The following is a 21,959-nucleotide window of genomic DNA, read 5'->3' as shown; positions in this document are numbered from 1 at the left end:
CACACACACACACACACACACAGAGTCTCAGAGCAGCCACTGCCCTTGCTACCACACACTGCCTCACTGGCCACCAGGGGCTAGCCCATAATAGGCTCCTCCCCACATACCCAAACCCCATGTTCTTAGCAGATTACAAGCCCTCCCTGAGACTAAGAGGACTATAGACTCCATTTTAAGGGACCATTACACACTACTCCATCCCTCAGGGTCCCCAGATCCATCACCCCACTGTTGATGGTGACCATGATGCCAGGAAAGTATATTGAGCAGATAATCCCAGTGAGGGACACCAGGCACCCCAGGGACTGCTCTCCCCCAGCCTGAATCAGGGAGACGAGTGTGTAGGCCAAGCCTCATACTTGAACACTGGGCACTGAGTGCAGACCAGGTGTGTCCTAAACACGGTCTCTCTGCCTCCACCCCACCTCAGCCCACCCTGGCTCCACCTGGCCATTTCTACCTGGATCAATCAGTGTTAATGGTGCCTGAGTATCTTCGTTTTTTCCATTTTGTTGATTTAAACAAGTAATTGTTTGGGGCTGTTTCATACCCTTGCAAAGCTGTCAGGGCGACCTGCTAGCTCCTTAGGGAGGGAGAGCAGCCGAGGGGCCAGCCCAGGGTAACGAACGCTCACACTTCTCTCACCCATCAGCAGATTAATGTTGCTGCTCATTTTGCCTTGCAGCCTCTCCGGGGCGGACGCTGAGCCTGGACAGAGCTCAGAATGGGAGACAGGACCTCTGCTTGCTTCCCAATGCTGTGTTTGGACTTGCCAACTAACCCCAGAGCGACTGTGTTTTGTTTCAGGATGGCACACTGGCTGGCATCTCCTTTCCTATCCCCTGTGTCCTTTGGCATAGAGCCAGGCCGCTGGCTGTGTGTGAGGTCCCACTCAGCCTTACTGGCCCTGTGCCACACAGGAGGGGCAGGCTCTTTGTGACATCCCATTTCCTGGACGACTCCGTCTCCTGCCCTCACACTTAGGTTCTCTGGGTCTGAGGGCAAGGGTTAGAGGCATAAGTCTCGGGGAAAGAGGCATGTCCAGGGGCTTCTTCAGCCCAGGGGTTCTTTTTAGGAAATTCTGTGGAGCAGTGGCTAGCACCTGGCTGCAGGGACACAGCTAAGTAATCTGGGACCTTGGACCCTGATCCAGATGGCCTACAGAGCAGGTTAATGTAGAGCAGTGATCCAGCTCTGGACTAAAAGTCTTTAACTACCTTTGAAGTTGAATCAGAGCCAAACTCCAGCACACAACAGGGAAGATGACCCCCCAATAGGTGGGAACCTTCTTGGATAGGCAAAGGAGAAGAAAGACCCTTCCAGACAAGGAGGGTAGGACACAAACAGGTATGAACCAGGGGCAAGAATAGGTTGCCTCCCCAGAAGCAGATATGAGCAGACCCTGACTCCCCACTGGCCTCCTAGACTTGCTATAAGAGTGAAGAGGGGGCCCACACACCTCATTTGCCCTGCTGAGAAAGGATGGGCGCTCCATCCAAGTAGTTTCTGGGAGAGAGAATCCTTAGGAGCCAGGAGACCTGGGTCCTACACTTGGCTCTGCCACTCATTCTGAGACTCCACTCTGCCCAAACCCTTGCTCCCAGGCCTCAGGCTTTAACAATTTGTAAGCCAGATATTGGTCAAATGATGGTGAAGGTGACAGTCAGTGGATGGGCAAGACCAGCCTGGAGAGGCTTCACGAGTTTGATGCCAAAATGGGAGAAATGAAGGTATCAAGGTCATAAAAGGGAAGAGAGGTGGTTAACAATCCAGGGTCAGGGGTCAGCTGGGGAAGGTAGCCTAAAAAACACATGACATGACATGGCATGACATGACGTGGTTTCAGGGCTTAAAGGGCACTCAAGTCCCCTAGTGGTGGGTAGACAAGGCAGATGGATCTGACTGAGTCAGGACTGAGGTCTAGGACCTTCAGCATGCATGGAGTACCTTCAGGAATCAAAGGAGAAACTGAAGGCTGTTTGTGTGTAGCCATTTTGAATTCCCTTTCTCTGTCTCGGCCATGGGATACATGTTACCATTGATACTAATGGCTGCAAACAAAGGCTTTTGAAGGAGTGAAGCAAGATCTTTACAGGAAGGCACTGCCTTTATGAGCCACATGGCCCCAAATTCTTCATGGTCAGAGAGCAGCTGATGCCACCATGCTATTTCAGACCCCACCGCATCAAGCCCTGGAATAGCTTCTCAGGGATAAAGTGGTCCAGGGGCTCCTTTTCAGGGACTGATGTGAGGTTGAGGAAGTAGGGCCAGTCTACGTCTCGGGGATCAGATGAGTCAATCCTGACCTGCCCCTGCTGAGCATTGTCAGAGCAGGAGCTACCCTCTTTCTGTACCAGCACCCCAGACTTGGAAATTCAAGCTAAGTTCCTTTCTGCCACCAACCTAGGTCATGTGTCCACTGCTCAATCCCCATTCTCAGTGTGACTGTCTTTCCTGGAGCCATAGGAGGGGCATACAGGAAGCTAAGTCACTTGTTTACTCCTCTCTGCAAACAGGAGGCGCCAGAGCCTACCCAAAGTCCTCAGAGACAAAGAATACATGGGTCAGAAAAGGGAGGCATGAAACTCACACACACACACACGCATACACACACACAACATCAGTATAAGACTGAGCAGAGACCTCAGTCAGGTCCCTGAAACCTCCACTTCTTGGCCACATTCCCAAGGCCCTACACTATCCAGACTGTTTCCTCACATGCTTCCATAGATGAGCTAGTTCCTTTAAGCCATCCTTCGCCACTTCCTTCCTTGACAAGATTGCCACCTGGTGACAAGGAGCTTTACAGATACGTTAGCTTAAGTAGCTTGTGCAGTTAGAATCCTCATTTTACAGATGAGGATCTTGAAGTAAATGCCTCGGACATCTAAGTAACATATACATATTGTCTGACATGGAAGCTTCCGTTCTCTAACCTAGAAAACCAAAATGTGCTGTTTGTAGGCAAATTCAGTGAGGAAGGGAAGGGAAGTCTCTGAGCTGACACTGGGTACAAGTAGAGAGTGTGCACATACGTGTGTGTGTGTGTGTGTGTGTGTGTGTGTGTGTGTGTGTAGAGTCTACATGTGATATTAGGAACACTGGCCACAAGGCCTGCCAAGAAGAACAAGAGAGAGGCACTTTAAGACAGGCACTGTGTGCAGACCTGCAAGGGGACTGGATCCTCTAGATGAGGCCTGGAGTCAAGAAGCCCTTGGACATGAGTGAAGGAGACCAGCAGCAAGCCAGGGCAAACCCGAACCACAGGCCCGTTCCACCTGACCTTAGGTTGACCAACCTGAGTGCCACAGGATGATCAGAGGGAAAATGAAAGACAAGGGGTGAGGGCACAGCTTCTGGACAGTGAGGAGGGACAAAGGGATGAACCACACTGCCCTGGATGATGAATGGGGTACTCACCCTTCCCTTATGTGCTCACATACTGGACCCTTTGGGTTGGAGTCCCAGGTCTAGAGCCATATCTTACCCCTAGGCTGCACAGTCCACCCTGGCTTTTCTTCTCTGGCCCATGAATCTTTCAAGATGCACAGGTGCCACAGAGACATTAATCCACTTAATGGTTGTCTGGCCAGGCTACAGGCCGCATCATAGAGGCCATGACCATCTTTCTCAAAAGATGGCAGCCACGTCTCCTGCCCTCACTGACCCTTCTCAGCACCTGAGAAAAGCTGTCCCTCATCATAAAAAAGAGGACAGAGACCTGAGCATGGCAGGCACCTCTAGCTTAAACCCCCTACCTCACAAAGCCTACTGGATCAGGTATGACATGTGAATCCTAGCCTCATTGCGCACTGAATGAAAACAGTGAATGGAGTCACTGATTTTTCTAACCTGATTCTCACCGAGCCTGATACTCTAAACTCTGGGCTTCTCATTCCTTCTTCAGCCATGATGTGAGAAGCTAGAGTAGCTACTGACTCAGTGACACACCTCACCAATTGACATGGTACTTCTCAGGTACAGCAGCCTCTTTCCCCAAGTGCCTGTCCCCTTTCTCATCAAGAATACACATGTGTGCCTTGAAAACAAACCAACAAGAAGAGGAATTGACACCTCTTGGGTGTCAACAGAATGATAGAGACCAGAACTCCTCTCAAAGAGTGGTCCAAGGCCTGCCGGGGTCCACAAGACCCAGTGGGACCTGGGTGTGCCCAAACACAATGCTCTGAAGCTAATGACATGGGGCAAGGTAGAAATCACATCTGACAGGTGGAATGGAATGCCAGCCGTCTGTCACTCACCACTGTCCTACACTTCCAGAGAGTTCCCAATTCCTGTGTGCATCATGCAAACATCTGGCCACACAGGCAAGTAAGGGAGAGAATACCTTATCCCTTCAGCAGGAGTTCTCTGCTAAAGGAGGGTTCTCCAAGATCCTACTAATCCAAGATAGGCATCTCTGACACATCTATAGACCCAGCCCTGCTGAACAGCAACTGTGCCTAGGAACCTGAATTCTCCTGGATAGTTCCACTTGGGAGAAAGTAACTTCATACGATGTCTAGTCCCAGACACTATGTGGGCTAGGGCACCACACTTCTGCCATCTTCCCAGGCATGAGAACCACAGACAACATGATAGTGTCTATTTCTGTGGTTCTGTACAGCACTGGACCATTGTGTCATGACCCTTAGAGCCCCCCAGCTCACTCAAGAACCAGCTCAAAATATAGTGGAGGACAAAGTATTCTTCACACCAGTGAAGAATGCAGCATTATAGCTATGATCAGAGTTATGGATCAGGTGAGGTGTCCCTTAGGAGACCTCTCTTCAGAGTGAGGAAACCTAACGAGTGCTAAGCAGAGCCACAATGATCTAATGATTGGAAACAGAGCTGTTGCCAGCCTTTCATAGCCCTTACAGTTCTCTAAGCTGCACATGAACCCAGTAGACACCGCCTATGTGCCAAGGGGATATCCAAACTCCGATGCCTTCTCTAGACCTTGAACTAGGTTACTAACAAAGACTTAACACTGCCTCATGTTCCTAGGTAACCAAGGGGGAAAGGCTAGCTCTTCCAGTCCCAAGAGCCTCCAGCACTTCCTGCAGATCATTTGCCCAATGGGAGCAGCCGCAGGCGTGTATTCTATGGTCAAGGACCTCTCTGATTTAACCGCGTCACCACACTCTTCAGCTCCTGTATATAGCCTCTCATTCTGGGTGCCCTTCAGCAGTGCAGGTGGCAAAACCCTCTCCAGGCTCAGCCTCGAGAAGCAACAGACAGTTGTCAGCAGTGTGGCAACCTCAACCCTTTATAGCCAACATTCTAGCACTGGGTTGGCCAGGGGCATGTGTGTGTGTGTGTGTGTGTGTGTGTGTGTGTGTGTGTGTGTTCTCATGCGCGCATGTGTATTCCCTGAAGGCCTACCTCAGCTCTTTTGAGCTCCTCTATCTGAGGATTCAGGGACACACTGGGCTGGCAGTTGTTGGTGGCAACAGTGAAAGGAATCTTGAGAAAGGTGAACAGCCCACGTTGACCCCATCAGCCCTGCCACATAGTAACCCAACATGACTGCCACAGAACCTGAGGACATACAGAGGAAAGGCCAAGCCATTAGGAGGAACACAGAGGCAGCAAAGTCTTAGAACAAGAAGTTGACCAGATAGCCTTAGAGGCCTGGGAGAACCAAGATTTATGGAGTCTCTAGGAGGTACTTGAAAGCTATTTTTATACTTAACCAAGGCACATAAGCCTGGGAATCCATCTTGACATGTGTGTGAAGTAACTAGCATTGAGTGAGCACATGTGGGCTTAAAAGACCTCAGCCCAGACCCTCTGCATGGCCAGAACTTTGGCTCCTCAGGTTTCTAGGCTTGCTCAGGCCATAGAAGTACAAGGCCTTAGGGCCTCTGGCTACACTGTGGAAAAGGAGCTTTAAGCATCAACACAGCCTCAGGGTCCCAGTGCAACCTGCACACTGACGGTTGTGTCTGGGCTTCGAAGGCCTTAAGCTTTTGAAGTCTGGCGGTAGAAGTGCAAGCACTGTTGTGTAGAAGAGAATCCTGGGAAGGGCTGTCTCTAATACTGAGCCTCAGAGAACTTTAGGCCTCATCTGCTTTGCAGAATAGGAAGCTGAGGGCCTGAGAGGCTTAGGATATCTGCCTGTCAGTGGTCAAACAGGGTACCCAGGTCCCTTTGCTCCCTGCTAGTGCTTTGTCCACTCACCCAGCAGCTGGCCCCAGCCTCTTTAGCCAAGCTCCTGTCTTACCAGACATCGGCATACCTCTACTCCTGCCCGAGGTGCACCCAAGGGACCAGTGTCAAGAGTCTTGCCCCCTGGCTTTTGCAGAAGTCTGTGGGTGGACATGGGTGGGCAGCGGAGTTCACTTCCTTGCCATAGCCCCAGTCAGGTCAAGCTCAGTGAGGAAAGCCAGCCTGGTGAGAGTAGCCAAGCAGGGTGGTCAAGTCGATAGCCTCTGAGAAACCTGCCTCCTGACTTAATGCTCTGGGTGGTTTTTGGTTTTGTTTTTGTTTTCCTCCCGGCCTTACTTCTGTATTGGTGTGTTCTCGGTTCATCTGATCTGTTTCCTTCCAGGTCCAGCTATAGGGAGCGGCTGCCAGGCCTTAGGAGCCTTTGCAATGGTTTTGTATTTCTGTAGACACCAGATATAAACATACTGATATATTTGTGTCCCTCCCCTGCTCCCCCACCTCAGTTCACAAGCCCGATGCACACTCTACACGCAGGCCACTCTGACCTCTGACACCGTGTTCCATGTGGCAGGAGGGCCCCCTCCCCGCCCCGGGCCAGGCCCCAGGTCATGGCTGCTGGCTGTCTGTGGCGGAAGTCCTTGGTTGCTCCCCTCCCCACTTCCTAGCTCTAACCATTCTGTCCGTCTATCTCGTCTTGTCTTCAGTTTCAAAGCAATGTCATGAAGGGCTTCCCTTCCATGCCCAAAAGGAAACAATATGATTTTTGGAAAGTTGGGGAGGGGGGCTTCCTGAGCAGCCTTCCAAGGCTCTGGGTCTTCAAGATATGTTCAAAGGAAGTCTCTTAATTGGCTAGAATGCCTGCCAATCAGGAGCCTTCATCTTTAACCTGAGGAGATTCTGTCCTGTGAGGGCAGAATCTGCCCTGTGCTTGTCAGGGCTTGCCGGTACCATTTGGTGTAGTCACCAGGTCCAGCAAGGAGCTGAACCATATTGTTTCCCTTTGTGGCCAGTCCTAGTCCTCGTCCCCATCCACGGCTCATGCTTTTTTGATTTGCATCTTTTTTGCATGGACATGCTGAGTAGTATTAAGCGGGGTTTTCTGTTCTCTGGGGCACCTCTGGTCAGACCCTTCTCTTTCAGATCCTGTGTCAGGTCATTAGGTTCAGGTGTGTCATTGCTGTGTCCTTTGAGTCCTAAGATGAAGGGGCGTGACTGAGGTGTACAGGGAGATCTGGCCCTGTGAGGAAGCGGCAGTGGCCGCAGGGTAGCAGGTGAGGACAGCCTGGTCTCTGTGCCTTAGGTCGGTGCAGGACAGCAGCCAGAGCAGCCGGGAGAAGCTGGAGCTGGTGCTCTCCAACCTGCAGGCTGATGTCCTGGAGCTACTGCTAGAGTTTGTCTACACGGGGTCGCTGGTCATCGACTCAGCCAATGCCAAGACTCTACTCGAGGCGGCCAGCAAGTTCCAGTTTCACACCTTCTGCAAAGTCTGTGTGTCCTTTCTTGGTGAGCTGACCAGCGTTTCCCCCAGATTGTGCCAGGATATCTAGATTTCATCTGAGCATGTGATGGAATGGCATGCATTGAAGGGCTCACTGTGTCCTTGCAAGAACCAATGGCCACTAGGATGTATAAACATCCTATGCATGTGGCAGGGTTGGGGGGGGCACCACACTACTCACTCTGAGCTGGCCTCTAAGCCCTGAATGAATAGACCACACACCCTGTTCCCCTTTAACATATTCATTCCCAGATGCATGGACAGACCAGAACATCTCATCTAACCCTTGGAAGCCCAGAGCTGTTTTTCAAAAGATAGATCTTGGTGTGGGGCTCACCCCCGCACCAGACTCAGCATGCTCACTTTGTACAGCTTAGTACTGCCCAGCTGGGCTGGGAGTTGTGGAGCAGGGGAACAAGGAGAGCAGCACAGAAAACCCCACAGCCTCGGGTGTGGTACGCAGAAAGAAAAGCCAGATGCTGGGAACAGATCAGATGATTCCTGGTGAAGAGGTCGATCAATCCAGAAGAGTCAGGAGCCATCACACTGGAAAGTGGCACATACTCCATTCTAACCTGAAAGGGCTATTAGCCAAACGTCAAAAGAGCCAGCTAGCCAGGCCCCAGATTTTAGATGAGACCATAGGAGTTTCTAGGGGCCATGGGAGACAATAGATTGATATGTGAGGGCTGTTGCCTGTGATATCAGGCATGTTTGCCATGATAGAAGACATCATAAGTCGCAATGTGGCTACTATCCATAGCACAGCCCCAAACCCCGAAGCACAGCCCTCCCTCCATGGGTAGGGGAGAAGCTCACTCCATCCCTCACACCTTTGGTTTTTCTGCTTTGGTCTGCAGGGATAGTATTAGTTCCAAAGAGGTCCACATGAATCAGGGCAGAGAAAAACCTAGGAAATGAATGTGAGGCTCAGGGTCAGAGGAGGAAGGCTAATGGCAACCTATATTGGATGCAGCGTCACAAGGAAATGGGTTGGGTTCTGAGGAAGATCCAGGGACAGTGATGGGAACAAGAGTCCTTCCAGGACTCCTGGATCAGTGACCATTCCCTCTCACCTTCAGAGAAGCAGCTGACTGCCAGTAACTGTCTAGGAGTGCTGGCCATGGCTGAGGCCATGCAGTGCAGTGAGCTCTACCACATGGCCAAGGCCTTCGCGCTGCAGATCTTCCCCGAGGTGGCCGCCCAGGAGGAGATCCTCAGCATCTCTAAAGATGACTTTATTGCCTACGTCTCCAATGACAGCCTCAATACCAAGGCCGAGGAGCTGGTCTATGAGACTGTCATCAAGTGGATCAAGAAGGACCCAGCAACACGTGCGCAGGTACCCCTGCTCCACCTGGTCCCTGCAGGCATGGGATCTGCTGCAAGGATGGAGGGAAGTGAAGGGGGCAGGGCTACAAGGATTGTAGAGGAGTCTGAAATAAACACACACACATACACACCTCCACACAGGGAAAGAAATGGTAAAGATGAGACTCTGTCTCCAGAGGGCTCTTAAGGACTTCCATTCCACCTGGAATAAGTGTCCAAGTTTGCCAAGGGGACACGGTCTGGATGAGAAGTGCCTGGGACCTTCACAGAAAAGTGGATACCAGGGCATATGGGGTCCCAGGAGGTCAGAGTGTGTACTCTGGCTGTCAAGTGTGTAGAGAGCCATTCTGGACATAGAAAACCCTACATGTATGACAAGAGAGAAAATGAGTTACCAAAGGAGACAGAAAAGCCAGAGTAAGCATCCCCATGAGGAGAGAAAACCCACTTATCCCCACATGGTCGCCCAAGTCTGAGGGAGCTAATTAGCCCATCATCGGCCCAGAAAACCCCAAGTGGAGTCCCTGTGCAGAAGGGGACTGCCATCCGTTACTGTAGTGAGGGACCTGAAGGTCAGGGCAGCGGCAGGAAGCCCTTGGAAGAATCAGGGTAGAAAACAACTGGGAGCAATGGTGGAGGAGCCTAAGCAGCCAGGACAGAGCCAGGAAGTCAAGGGCTGGGTCACAAGGGCTATCACGGTTCAGAGGACATAAAAAGAAGGTGACAGGGAAGTAGAATTAGGAGGATTGGGGGTTCAAGGCCAACTTGACTCCAAGGTGAGCCTCAGCCTAGGCTACAAGACTCTGGCTCAAGGGAAGGGAGGGGGAAGAAAGGGGAGGAAAAGAGAAGGCAGAGAGGAAGAAGAGGGGAGGGAAAGATTGGGAACAAGCATGAGAGGTAAAACAGGATACAGAGCTGCCCCCTGCCCCACCTCAACCCCACCACCCAGTCCCTAGAATCCAGAAGACTGCTCCTCCCCTGACCAGTTTGTTCTAGAAAGCAAGTGTTATTTTCAAAGAAAAGAGTTGAAGTTGTGTAGATAGTCACAGTAAGTGCCAGTTTTCCACAACTCTCGAGTCTACATCCACAGCCCAGAGTGTGGTATGAACTCATCCAGGCTTGTCCAGAGACCCTGATCTCCATGTTTCCCATCTACGAAGTGCTGCACCCCTCCAAAAAAAAACCCCTTTGTGCTCAAGAATAAACCCCATAGAGTTCTCCAAGTGTCAAGTCCTTTTACACTCTCCTGTGCCTCTAGATGTCCTCCCCACAGCCCCCACACCTGCTCCCACCACTTGACAGAAGTCCCAACTCCTCCACCTCGAACATCATCCTCCCTGTGCCACCTCTCACTTCTGCACCTTCCTCAGCCCTAGCTATCACCCAGAAAACTGTGAACACTTTTTAGATCAGAGGCCAGGTCTCATCAGCCTGTGCAGCTCTGGTAACAAGCTTAACATATGGTATAGAGTGGCTACCAATTACTCCTGCCACTCAGCCTCTGGACGAAACAAAAGTGGGTGGAGTTTGCCTGTCACCGGGGAAGTTCACATCGGCGCAAGAAAAGCCTTGAATGAAGGATGAGAGCATCCAAAATCCAGGATGGGACAAGGTGACACTATTCAGAAGCCATAGTATTAGGGACACACAGATGTCACAGTTACCTTACAGCTGACAGTCATCATCTCGTTTAAGTTCTTCTGGGTCTCCCCACTTGCTCCTGTCACTCTCACACCTCCGCAAGACAAAAGGCTTCCGCTCTCCCGGTTTCAGCCACCTGGCAGTCTTCTGTGCAGTCAGGCTCTGTGACACAGATGGAGTGTGGAGAGGAGAGGCTGGAGGGGCAGAGGGATAGACTACTCTGGGGCTGGCTGCAGCTGCTAGGCCTCCAGTTAACTCCATGCCTTCCCATTGTCTAGTATGCCAGGCTGGGCAATGTGCACTCCCAAGACACACCCAGATGGGGAGTCCTTCTCTATTCAACTCATAAGAGGGGGCTTCCTCTCAGCAGAATCCCACTCCTTCTATTCCATAGTATGCAGCAGAGCTCCTGGCTGCCGTCCGCCTCCCGTTCATCCACCCCAGCTATCTGCTCAATGTGGTGGACAACGAAGAGCTGATCAAGTCATCAGAAGCATGTCGGGACCTGGTCAATGAGGCTAAACGCTACCACATGCTACCCCACGCCCGGCAGGAGATGCAGACACCCCGAACCCGGCCCCGCCTCTCTGCAGGTATCAAGGAATATACCCAGATCCCCAAATAGCAGATGCCACAGAGTCAGCTGGCTCCAGATGGTCCCCCCAGAGAAGATCCAGACACAGATGCTGACGGTGTCAGGGTGTGTCCCAAGGGTACCCATCCATGTCCCCACAGGTGTGGCCGAGGTCATCGTTTTGGTTGGGGGCCGTCAGATGGTTGGGATGACCCAGCGCTCACTGGTGGCTGTCACCTGCTGGAACCCACAGAACAACAAGTGGTACCCCTTGGCCTCGCTGCCTTTCTATGACCGCGAGTTCTTCAGTGTAGTGAGTGCTGGGGACAACATCTACCTCTCAGGTGAGGCTCCTGAGGGCTGGGTGGGAACCGGGATGGGCTTCCCAAAGGCGCCTGTGCCCCCACACTGGGCTGAGGAAGGTCAAGGCCCCAGAGTATCTGCTTTACAAATAAAACCTCCTGCTTCTGTCCTTGGAGCTGGGCATCCTGTCCTTAGCCCCTTCCTCAACCCTTTCTGTTCTGTGCACCCCCATACTGTTCACAGGTGGAATGGAATCAGGGGTGACGTTGGCTGATGTCTGGTGCTACATGTCCCTGTTGGATAACTGGAACCTGGTCTCCAGAATGACTGTCCCTCGTTGTCGCCACAATAGTCTCGTCTATGATGGGAAGATCTACACTCTTGGGGGACTTGGAGTGGCCGGCAACGTGGACCATGTGGAGAGGTAAGGCAGCCACGGTGTGTCTCTGAATGCTAATGTCGCATCATTCCTCCCTCTGCACCCACACCAGCACCTACCTGATACTGATTCCAGGTTTATCATTCAGAACAAAAGGAAGTGAACACAAGATGCAAGCTCATGGGTCACTAACACAAAATGGTGGCCCAAGGTCCAGTCACGAAAGGACATGAGAGAGCTTGGCCAGAGTCATATTAGAATTCAGGAGCTTAATCCAATGTCCCAAGTATGGTCCATGTCAGTGGTTGTGCCACTTTGTCCAACCACATAAGGGTTGCACACATCCTTCCTGCATCCCACACATGCCAGGTAATTGGTAGAGATGCCAGGAAGAGAAACCACTCACCAACTAAGCATTGTAGGGGCACAGTCTGGCCAGCCCTCTAGAATTCTCCAGAGGAAAACTATAAGCTAACCAGCCCAAGATTAGAGGGTAGCCTGCACTTTGTTACAAGCCCCAGGCTGTCTCCCACCCTACCCCAGCCAGGCTATTGAGGATGTGATGTGAGTCAGGCAGAGGCCTGAGGACCAGAAGTTGGAGTAGGTACTGCCCTTTTAATGGAAATTGCCAAGATACTTTCTTCCTGAGCCAGTGAGACTGCTCTTGTAAGAGAGTGAGTGGGTGGGTAACCTCAGAGAAGATGCTCAGAACCCCTGGGAGAGGGCCACCAGCTAGCAGAGCAGAAAGACTTCAGTGTTGTTACAGGAGAAACTAGTGCCCCATGGAGAAGCACGTGAGGCTGGCCTGGCCCTAGGCTATAGCCCCAGTTTCTATCAGTAGATCAGTGATTTCAATCACTCTTTCCCCTACCTTGGCCCACACCATCAGCTGCCACCAGAAAGCACACTTTGCAATGTGACATCCTTTCTGCCTGTGAAGCCACACATACCCCTCGATTTGATTTTTTTTTTCTTTCCCTGAGTAGCTAATTGGACACTTGATGAATGTTCCAGCAAGGATGGTTTCAGAGTGAGACAGGTCTGAATGTTCACTGCGGGCTTTTAACTCCCCCAAGTGGAGTCTGAGATGGCTTGGCAACAACATTTAATTGTCACATTGATTTGATGATACTGAGAAGTCCCTGGGTGATTAAGAGCATATTAATACCGTGCTTGGACCCAGACCAGTCCTAACACTGGGTGGTCTTCAGTATAGCCTGCTGCATGTCCAGACATGGTCCCAAGCTCCCCTGGAAGCAGGAGCATCAGTTCCCAGTCATTTGTGGCTCAAAAATAAACACACAAGCAAGGAGAAATTTGCTATATAGGAGTCCACGGAGCTGGAGGTCATCTTGCTTTGCCTCTGTCAGCTATTTTTAATCTCCTAAAACGCTGGTTACTCCTTTTGCAAAGTTCTGCTTGTTGATAAATACAGGAATTTGTTGAAGGATCAAACACACCGACAGAGAGGTAGAGACAATCTCGACTCTTTCTGCTTTTCTTGGGCCCTGAAGCAGTTCTCTGAGGCCCCAGGGTGCTGCCTGTACTGGCCTTCCCCACGGAGCGGAGCCCAGCCTTCAGACTGGCTGGAAAATAAATGTCAGCTTGGAGCACCTGAGGCCACCCCCAGGAGGCCCAGTGAAGGAAAGAGCAGCTGGAGATCCCAGAGAGACCTGAGGGACCCTGAGTGCTCCCTTAGCCCATGCAGATCTGTCATCTGGGCCTGTAGGATGGAACAAAGACTGGAAGAGCCCTAGGGGATGCCCATGAGAGAGAGTGGAGGGTGTTGGGGGGGGGAAGCACCCACTGCTACCCAAGGAGAAGTCCCCTTTGGGTAAGTCAGTCTCTGTGCCACATGGCCGCAGTGATGAGAATTCAGGGTGACAGGAAGGTCAGTCTAATGGGGATAGACATGAGGGTGCTTTGTTCCCCAGGAAGCACTAATGGTACAAATTGCTATTATATTGATAATGAATGAGATATATGCTGTATTATAGTTATATTACATTACCGTGTTACAGGAATAGAGCAAGATTACATAATTATAGATTAAAACAACAGCGCCATAGACAAACCTGTATTATATCATTATATAAATAACTGGGTCTAATATTTTATAGCAATATATTGCAGGAGCTGTGGTTACTGCATAAATGATAGTGGAACGCCTCACTCGGCTGGGTCATTTGCATGTCATTAGCATATCCTTCTCAAGCAGGAAGCTGACAGATTGAGCTGACGGGAGAGCTCATGGCTTGGCAATCAGCCACCTGGAATAACAAACTCTCAGGAAATTTGTGTTTGGCGGAATGTGTCCTTATGCCGAAAGACTGAGGGCTAACAGCCACATAATCTTTCTCATCTCTCAGCTCTTTCTGTGGGAGCTCTTTGGCTCACTGCCATATTGGCTTAAAAAACAGATATCTGAACTTCTGACACTGCCCTGAAAAGACACTTACTTCATTGCCTGTTCGCTATATATCATCCATCCACGACTGAATGGCATCGGCCACAGCTGCCCCATAAGACAGTTTGGCTTCTAATACCGAACTCCAGAAGCAGATGTCACATGGCATCCCCTTCCCTAACTCAAGAATCAGGACATGGTGCACATAAGACCCTCTTCCTAGAGTACCTAGCTCTAGGAAGCTAGTGATGGCTCTTATCCAAAGGAGACTCCCAGGGAGAACATGGGAGCTGTATGCTGTTCACGACTCTGTGCTGAGTGAACTCGCTGGTGAGCAAGCTCAGGTCCTTGCTTTGGGTGCAGACACATATGGAGCAGAGATAAGTGAGCCAGGGGGTCTGCAGTAAGTGGTGGACAGCTGCAGGCAGGCAGGAGCGTTGAGGGGCAGCTAGCTCCTCGGAACATTGAACAGAAATGCTGCTGAGTGGGAGGACGGCACTGTCTTCCCTTGACCAGCCCCCTTAGGTCCACTTCTGCTCATCCCAGCAGCTGTCCCTACCTCCTTTCCCTCAGTGGGTCTGCACGTCTCCATTCTCTCACTTTGCTCCTTCATTCCGAACTGTATATGAAGCAGATCTGTTCAGCCCTATTCTCTGCCTTCCCTCTCTCCCTGGGACTGGTAAGGGAAATCCTGGCATCCTTCAGACTGGTCCTACTATGCACTGAAGAGTCAAGCTTCCACCCAGCCCCAAATGCTGCAAGGTACTCTTGGGTCTGCCCTGTCAGCCATTTCCTCTTAAAAGCAAGCAGCTCTCTTCCCATCTCTCCTCAACCATACACAGGCTCTCCTGTCCACCCCTACCTCCTCCTTCCCATAGTAAATGGGGCCATGGATTGAGAGTTCAAATGTCCCAGGGTGCAGTATTTACTTAGAATAAAGGTATCCCTGCATTTCATCCCTAGAATTACACAAAGTAGGGATGGTTGTCCACACTTGTGAGCTCAGCACTTGGGAGATCTCGGACGTTACACTCATCCTTGGCTACTTAGAAATTACCAGGCCAACCTGGGATACATGAGTCCCTCTCTCAAGAAAAACAACAAACTTTCTCCTCTCTCTGCTAACTCCAGCAATGTGCCTGCAGCTGTGACTTCCTTGACCTCCACTCTCTCCTGCTAACATGCTCACAACTCCTTTTGCTTTAATTAACATCTGCTATACCTATCAGAAACCACACAGGACCCAGGAACCTTTTGGTCCTACAAGGACAAATAACAGATTCCCATAGGCTGGGAGGTTCAAGGCTCTTCAGAGTTCGCTGTGGTCCCCAACTGTGTGTTTTCTCTCTTCTAGCCTCTCTCCTTCCTCTCTCTGTCACTCTCTGGCTCTCCACCCATCCCACCCCACCTCCTCCCTCTCCCTTCCTCCCTACCATCTCTCTCAATAGGACCTATGTTACCCAGAATGGCCTGGAACTCTTGGGTCAACATCTGAGTGCTGGGACTCAGCCATGTGCCATCTTTTCTTGCTTATACCATAAAGTCCCCTTGGTTCCTGCAGGGTACAAGTTCCAGGATGCCCGTAGATCTACATTTGCAAGTGCTCAGGTCCTCATATAAAACCGCATAGTATCCACATCCAAATACCTGTACACATCCTGCTGCAGACTCTAGATGCTTCACATTACTTACAATACCTGATACAATGCAGATGCTGTGTAAAAAGCTGTTATAATGTACTGCTTTGAAAACAATGGAAAATCTGGACATGTTCAATACAAATACAGTTTCAGATTTTTCATATCTGTAGTTGATGGCATCTATGGATGCAGAATGCACAGATTTGGGGCCTGGCTGTTTAGTTAACTTTCGTTTAAGCCTTTAGACTTCCTCCTACCTATACAAAAATTTACTTAACATCCCCAACCATTAAAACAAAACCAATTTTGTGCCAGAGTTTATTTCCACGGGCTCGGGAGAATCTGCTGGTAACATTTGGAGAACTGTGCAATCCAGTTATTATGGGAACTTAGAATTCTGTATTAAAACACAGATGATCCATTCCTCAGAGCCCAAGCTTTTTGGCCAGCCACCATGTTTTCCTGATTTGTAACTGGGATCTCACGTTACTCTCAGAGCTGCCCGTGGAGAGAGTCTAGACAAAGGTAACCACAGCACAGAGGATCTTCTACCTGACTCCCGAATCCATCCGAATCCTGCTGATATATTTACTATGTTACCAGGATATTTTTCTCACAGAGGTGGCTGGTAAACGCCAAAAAGGGAGGATTCTACTCTTTAAAAAAAAAAACCCTCAGAATTCCATGTTTCTGTCTAAGTACTCCAGTCTCTGCCCACTTCAGGACTCAAGTTTCCTCAGGAGAAGGCTATATCTGCTGTCTCTGTCTTCAATGTGCACACAATGCCTTCTGTACCTCTCAGTTTACCCACAGCACTGTTGACCTCAGAAACACTGTGATCTGCCCAAGACTCCATGCCTTTACCCCACCTTCCACACTTGAGGACCTTTGTCGTTTACAGCTGATGGTTGCTGGCTGATGACCTCAGGCTGACTGCTCCCGAAGATGGTTCTCCACCCCTCACAAGCCATCCTCCCCAGAGCTCAACCTCAGCCTCAGGGCCACCTGTACTCCCCAGTGAGCTCCTTAACTCTCATTTCCATCTTTGTGTTGGTGACCCCAAAGCTGCCCTGACAAGGACCCACAGACACTGATAAAAACTGCATTCTTCTTGTTTGCTGGCTTCCTTCCCAGTCCTTCCAAGACAGAGACCCCAAGGTATCCTAAGTAGCCCTGTCCCTCTCAGCTACTTCATCCTGCAGCAAATGTACCTCACCTCTCCTGGGCCCAGTTCTTCACACTCATCCTCCTTTGACCCAAACTCATTACTTACTTCTCACTAAGCTTCCTGTGGGTGACTGGTCTAACTGGTCTCCCAGAGTCAGCCTCCCTGCCCTGCAGCCTCAGTGGTATCTCTCTAGTCCGTTGAGATCGTAGTGTTTCCCTGCTTAAACCTTCAGGGCTTCTCCACTGTTCAGGGCACAAAGCCCAAGTACCTGAGCTTGGCACTTAAGGTTTTCTAACTTACCCAACCTCCAGCTTCTATGAACTATGCTAGGTACCCCTCAAACCCCAGTGGGCATGCATTTGAACTTCAGTGAACTTCCTTACCCCATTTGTTTGTCGACAGCTTATTCACCCTTCTAGGGCCAACCCCAGCTCACTCTCCAGAGAGAGTTAGCCCCACTGTGTGCTGGGTGTCCTACTGTATGCTTGTTGGCTCCCCTCCCTCATCATCATGGCACACCATCCTTCACAACTATTGGATTTTGTACATCCTCCCCACTGGGCCAGCACCAACTTGAAGGCAAAAATGGCACTTAGCTCACCCCGGTCTCCTCGAGTAGACACTAGCTGCACCATCACCCCAGAGATGCTCACCATGTAAGCAAGGGAGGAATCTACACAGAGGTTGGCAGGCAGCAAAAGGCCCAATGCAGCTCAAGAGGAGGCCTACAGCGCCAGTTTGGAGCACCACCTGGAAGTGGCTCAAGCCCATGTCTCCATCTGAAGGCTTAGGCTATGATTGATGCTGAAGGCAAAAAGCAATGCTGAATTTCCCATGTGCTGTTGCCCTGGGCTAGCCTGCCTTGCACAAGGACTCTCTCTTTCTCCCCTTCACAGGTACGACACTATCACTAACCAATGGGAGGCAGTAGCCCCTCTGCCTAAGGCGGTACATTCGGCAGCGGCCACTGTGTGTGGTGGCAAAATCTACGTGTTTGGTGGCGTGAATGAGGCAGGCCGAGCGGCAGGTGTCCTTCAGTCCTATGTGCCACAGACCAACACGTGGAGCTTCATTGAGTCCCCAATGATAGGTAAGAATCTGTTATCCCCCAGTCCAGACCAGTGGTGCCCCCATAGTCCCATCGGGCAGTAGGTAACCCCAAAGCCTAGGTGTGATGGGGATGCAGGTACTGGGAGAAGGGCAAGCCAGTCAAGGGTCGGGCTGCTCCTGTTCCCCAGTCTGTCCTCCGCATAATCAGTGACATGCTGCTATTGGAAACACTGCTGGGAAAGAAAGAGGAGGGAGTGTCCTTCCACAGGCCTTGACCACCTGCTCTGCCATTCTCACAGACAACAAATATGCACCTGCTGTCACCCTCAATGGCTTTGTGTTCATCCTGGGAGGAGCTTATGCCAGAGCCACCACCATCTACGACCCAGAAAAAGGCAACATCAAGGCGGGGCCAAACATGAATCACTCTCGGCAGTTCTGCAGGTAAAGGGGGTACCTCAGCTGGGGTTCTGAAGGAGTGAGGCAGGGGAGGTGTGCACAAGTAACCACATCAGGAGAAACATCATCACAGGACTTACTACCTCCCCAAACCAAAGAAATGGCAAGCCTGTAGTGACGGCCCTCCCTCCTAACTACCCACAGAACGGATGTCAGGGCTAGGGTACATTGGCCCTAAAGGAGGCACATGAACACCCAAGGGTAGCAAGGGTACATTATGGAGCCCCTGAGGGCACCCAGGAGAGCATCCTGTGGTAGAAGCTGGCTCAGGATCCTCACACTGTGGCTCCATGGGACCTTATCTCACACTGGAAGAGACATCAAAGCTATCCTCCCCAGGGACAACTGACACATGTGTTCTAGAGTCTCATAGGTGTACTGACTGGATGAAAGCACATGGGGAAAGAAGGGATACAGATCGCTTCCTAGGACACTGACCTCAGATCAGTGAGACTCCAGTCCTTACTCTTCTGGCCTCCTCCTTTACTGATCTAAGAGGAACAAAGAGTAAGGAGGGTCCCAGATACCCCTCTATTTGCACTTCCATAGCAGGCTCTCCCTGAAGACACCCTGCGATCTATGCAGAGGCAATGACTTCGTGTTCAGCTAGGAATAACAAGGAGCATTTATTGAGCACCTATTGTTTGTATAGCATTGCTACAAGAGATTAAACCCTCACTCCTAATATGGTACTACATCTTGGATAAGTAGCTTCTCTGACCTGAGGAAGTCTGTCTCCTCTGTCAGATCGGAGAACTGAGAGGCACCTGGTGGAGTTGTGACCCTCGGGCTTATCTCCACCCCCCAGCACCACAACCACTCGTGGTCTGAATGGATCACTGAGTCAATGAAGAAGCCCGGGCTTCACCAGAGACTACTAGGAGCAGGGAGGACTAAGCACCCGGCCAGGGTGGGGAGGAACTGGGCCTTTTGAGAGAAGCAGGGAGATAGTTGGCCCTAAAGGAGGCACATGAACACCCAAGGGTAGCAGGGAATTAGAAGAGAACCTGACAGAAGCCTCGGTATCTGGTAAGAAAGGTAGACATCTGGCTGTGTTCTATTCAGGGCCTTGGAAAACTTCTGGGTCCATTTTTAAAAACTAGCCAAAAAGAAATGGCCATTAGATGGAATGAAGGAAATCTCTGGGGATAGAAGTGTGACTAGATCAACAGTTGCAATGCATTAAGAAGCCAATGCAGGGCTGGAGAGATGACTTAGTGACTAAGAGCACTTGTTGCTCTTGCAGAGGACCCGGGCTCGATTCCCAGCATCCACATGGTGGCTCACAACCATCCACAATTCCAGTTCCAGGGGATCTGATGCCCTCTTCTGACTTCTGCAGACACTAGGCATGCATGTTATGCACATACATACATGCAAGAGTAATACATAAAATAAAATTATTTAAGCAAAGTTTAAAGAAGCAGAGAAAGGGAAGAACACTGGACTTCTGGATAAGCTGGCTGGAAGAGCAGTCCCCAGTCAGTGAGTGTCACCCAGGGACAGGTCCAGGGAGAGCTAGTGGCCATCCTGCAGAGCATGCTTAGACCTTGAGTTACAGGTGGAAGCAGCCCAGGTCACATACACGGAGGAGAAAGGATGGAAGGTGGGACTCTTAGGTCCCTGGGCAGCAATAAAGCTCCCATCACAGATGTGCTACTTAGGTAAATCTAACCCCTGTTCTGTTTCTTGGCATTCTGAGCTTTGTTCCCAACAGTCAGTAGACTCAATAGGAAAAGAGGCCCAGTAAAGGCCCAGCGATGGGCAGACGCAACCCTTTTGTAGCTGCCCTTAGTTTCTCAGCATTGCTGGGAGGGAAGGCTAATGAAGATGAGCATCTCTCCCCTCAGAATAGCACTGCATGATGTCCTGAGTGTTCCTGTAGGGAAAACATTCTAGTTGCTGTGTAGAGAGAATCTCATATTAGCATCATCTGTCAATAAAAAAGCCAATGGCCAGTGAGCTGAGGCAAGAAAGAGTAGGTGGGACACTGGCAGGAAGAGAGGGGATTCTGGGAAATAGTGAGAGGAGAGAGAGAGAGAGAGAGAGAGAGAGAGGGAGAGGGAGAGGGAGAGGGAGAGAATGCAGGAGAGATGGACCGAGGAGACAGATGCAAACCAGCAGGTAGGGAGCATCTCAGGGAGACACTGAGAGGCACGGAGGAGATGTGAAGAAAGAAGCAGGCTGGGCCTCAAGAGAGTGCTAGGCACAGAATAGTTTAAATGGGCTAAATAAGTTACGAGCCTCTCATGAGCCAAAGCTTATGGCCAATGCATTTATTAATAAGTAATCAGTCTCAAAGTCTCCATTCCAGGAGCCAAGGCTGGGGGAGAAAAACTTGGAGTTAATTTTGCTTTTGACATTGTTTGTTGTTCATTGGTCCAGGTTGGGGGCTACAAAGAGCAAGCTCCCACACAACCTCCGCAAGAGTGTCCGTGGGCCCCACAACCAGCACAGTGTTGGGATTTATCTCCAGAACCAATATGGAGATTCACAGCCTAACTCTCTGCCCCCTCCCTTTCCCTCCCACAGTGCCGTGGTGCTCGATGGTAAAATTTATGCAACTGGAGGCATTGTGAGCAGTGAGGGACCAGCCCTGGGCAACATGGAAGCCTACGAGCCCACAACCAACACATGGACCCTCTTACCCCACATGCCCTGTCCTGTGTTCAGACACGGCTGTGTTGTGATAAAAAAGTATATTCAAAGCGGCTGACGTCAGCAGAAAGCCCAAGACAAGTCTATGGGACAAGTCCAGTGAGGCGAATGCCACACAACATGGTTATCTTTCAACACCAACGAGAGGCCCACAAAACACAATGGAGAAACTCACTGCGCTAACATTTCGAATATTCTCTACATTGAATGTAGAAAATCATCCTCGCCTTTTGGGTGAAGCGGGGCACAGTGCTCCGGGCAGCAGGAACCTGGAATGCACGGAGCCCGGGCTCGCAGGCCAGCGAGGCACTTGCTCTGAACAGAGGGCGCTCGCTCTGCCCGGTGCAATAGTTTCACATATTTTTCAACTGGGAGAGAAGCTGTTTTTTTCCTTCTTGCAGAGCAAGCTTGATCCCTAAACACCATAGATCAGTTATCCTGTGACAATTTGGGGCATCACGCTCTTTTGGAATAAGGTCAAAGTGTCCTTATCACTTTGATTCCTACTTTTGTTTTTTTTTTTTTTTTTTTTTTTTGTTTTTTTTTGGTTTTTTTTTTTTTTTTTTTTAAACCTATCCATACTTTCAAGTGGCCAAGAGAAAAAGGAGGAATGGAACTGTGCAGCACCAAGGCCTCGGAGAGGGGCTGGTTGCCACTAGACAGGATGGAGGGC

At 50.5% G+C, this 21,959-nt stretch overlaps 1 protein-coding gene across 1 annotated transcript in view; it reads left to right on the top strand.

Annotated features, from left to right (window-relative positions):
* Nucleotides 1-21,825, top strand: part of Klhl29 (kelch like family member 29) — a 303,183-nt gene extending 281,358 nt beyond the window's left edge. Inside the window, exons 7-14 of the mRNA XM_021179297.2 lie at nt 7,478-7,680; nt 8,758-9,017; nt 11,043-11,241; nt 11,384-11,566; nt 11,769-11,949; nt 18,016-18,209; nt 18,469-18,613; nt 21,161-21,825. Of these exons, the coding sequence (XP_021034956.1) occupies nt 7,478-7,680; nt 8,758-9,017; nt 11,043-11,241; nt 11,384-11,566; nt 11,769-11,949; nt 18,016-18,209; nt 18,469-18,613; nt 21,161-21,344 (1,549 nt within the window). The 3' untranslated portion in view covers nt 21,345-21,825. The remainder of the gene's footprint in view (nt 1-7,477; nt 7,681-8,757; nt 9,018-11,042; nt 11,242-11,383; nt 11,567-11,768; nt 11,950-18,015; nt 18,210-18,468; nt 18,614-21,160) is intronic.
* The last annotated feature ends 134 nt before the right edge of the window (nt 21,826-21,959 follow it).

Source organism: Mus caroli, chromosome 12 (genome assembly GCF_900094665.2).
Source record: "Mus caroli chromosome 12, CAROLI_EIJ_v1.1, whole genome shotgun sequence".
NCBI lineage: Eukaryota > Metazoa > Chordata > Mammalia > Rodentia > Muridae > Mus > Mus caroli.
This window is presented reverse-complemented; position numbering and strand designations above follow the sequence as displayed.